The sequence below is a fragment of the Rhincodon typus genome, unplaced genomic scaffold (genome assembly GCF_021869965.1).
Source record: "Rhincodon typus isolate 14 unplaced genomic scaffold, sRhiTyp1.1 hic_rhity00008935, whole genome shotgun sequence".
Taxonomy (NCBI): domain Eukaryota; kingdom Metazoa; phylum Chordata; class Chondrichthyes; order Orectolobiformes; family Rhincodontidae; genus Rhincodon; species Rhincodon typus.
The window spans coordinates 492-2,286 of record NW_025974573.1 but is presented as its reverse complement, the minus strand read 5'-3'; the positions used below and the strand labels follow the sequence as shown (position 1 = coordinate 2,286).

At 51.0% G+C, this 1,795-nt stretch overlaps 1 protein-coding gene across 1 annotated transcript in view; it reads right to left on the bottom strand.

Annotated features, from left to right (window-relative positions):
• LOC109931771 (docking protein 1-like) overlaps nt 1–1,592 on the bottom strand; it is a gene marked incomplete at its 5' end in the record, with an annotated part of 7,722 nt that extends 6,130 nt beyond the window's left edge. Inside the window, one exon of the mRNA XM_048594393.1 lies at nt 1,417–1,592. Coding sequence (XP_048450350.1) covers nt 1,417–1,592 — 176 coding nt within the window. The remainder of the gene's footprint in view (nt 1–1,416) is intronic.
• Nucleotides 1,593–1,795: the final 203 nt, after the last annotated feature.

Below are 1,795 nucleotides of genomic sequence, written 5' to 3'. Positions count from 1 at the left end.
GTGGGTCTCGGCCTGGTCTCGCAGTGGGTCTCTCGGCCTGGTCTCGCAGTGGGTCTCGGCCTGGTCTCGCAGTGGGTCTCTCGGCCTGGACTCGCAGTGGGTCTCGGCCTGGTCTCGCAGTGGGTCTCTCGGCCTGGTCTCGCTGTGGGTCTCTTGGCCTGGTCTCGCTGTGGGTCTCGGCCTGGTCTCGCAGTGGGTCTCTCGGCCTGGACTCGCAGTGGGTCTCGGCCTGGTCTCGCTGTGGGTCTCTCGGCCTGGTCTCGCAGTGGGTCTCGGCCTGGTCTCGCTGTGGGTCTCGGCCTGGTCTCGCTCTGGGTCTCGGCCTGGTCTCGCTGTGGGTCTCTCGGCCTGGTCTCGCTGTGGGTCTTGGCCTGGTCTCGCCGTGGGTCTCGGCCTGGTCTCGCTCTGGGTCTCGGCCTGGTCTCGCTGTGGGTCTCTCAGCCTGGTCTCGCCGTGGGTCTCGGCTTGGTCTCTCAGTCTGGTCTCTTGGCGGCTCATGGTGCTGTCTTGGCTTGGTGTGTGAATGGGTCCTGCCTGTGCATGTTCTGGAGGCACCAGGGGAGATCGGGGAGATCGGGGAGGTGGCAGCTTCAGCAGCAGTGAAGGCATCACAGCCCAATGCAGGAAGAGCGAGTGGTGAGGGAGGTCCCCCCAGTATCTGCGGTGGTGGTGGTGTTGAGAACAGGCAGCTGAGGTCTCCCAGAGACCGACACAATTATGAAGGTAAAGCTTAACGTTTTAAACTCTGTGTCTCTTATTACATTGTACCTGAGTTTTTTGTATCTAGGTGCTTTTGTACCTAAGATATCATCGTGTGTGGTGACATTGTACACGTTTTACTGTACTCCTATACTTGAGCACATGACAATAAAATCTAAATCTAAACCTAAATGACAAATAACAATGGACCCAGCACTGATCCCTGCAGAACACCGCCTGTCACAGGCCTCCAGCCCAAATAAAACAAAACCCTCCATTCTTAAACGAAGGGAGTAAACAGAAAAAACCAAGTTCCCCCGACACTGCCCCCGTCAGACACTCCCGGGACAGGGGCAGTACCGGGTGTAACACAGAACAAAGGGTCTAGGCCCGAAACGTCAGCCTCTCTGCTCCTATGATGCTGCTTGGCCTGCTGTGTTCATCCTGCCCTGCACCTTGTTGTCTCATACTATATTTTGACCTTGTTGAGACCAGTTACTTGGTTCATTGTTCTTCCCGAACATTCCTGTGATGTTTACTGTCTCTCAGGTTATGCACATTGATTCATTTTAATGGCCATTGCTCATGGCAATGATCTGAAGGCATCTGACTTTGGCAAAAGCATTACTTTCTGAATATTACAATAATATCCAAGATAAACATCAACACCAAGAAAGCAACACAGCAGGAAGAAGATTCAAGCAGATATATTTTCACCTGATCTATTCCATATCGGCGAAGATAGTTATAAGGCCATTTGTAGACATCTTGTTTTGTTCTGGGATCTTTCAGAATCAGGCTGTCTTTGCCTGGTATTAACACATAGGTTCCTTGAAGCTCACATCTCGTTGAAGCTTCAGTCTTCTGTACCGTCACAGTGAATTGATTTACAGCTGTTTAATACATTTTCAAATCATTTAGTGACAAGTAATGTTTACCTTTTTAAAAAAAACAGAAGAACCACAGATGCAGTAAATAGGAATACCAAAACAGAAGTTGCTGGAAAAGCTCAGCAGGTCTGGCAGCATCTGTGGAGAGAAATCAGAGTTAATGTTTTCGGTCTGGTGACTCTTCCTCAGAACACCAGATGCTGCCA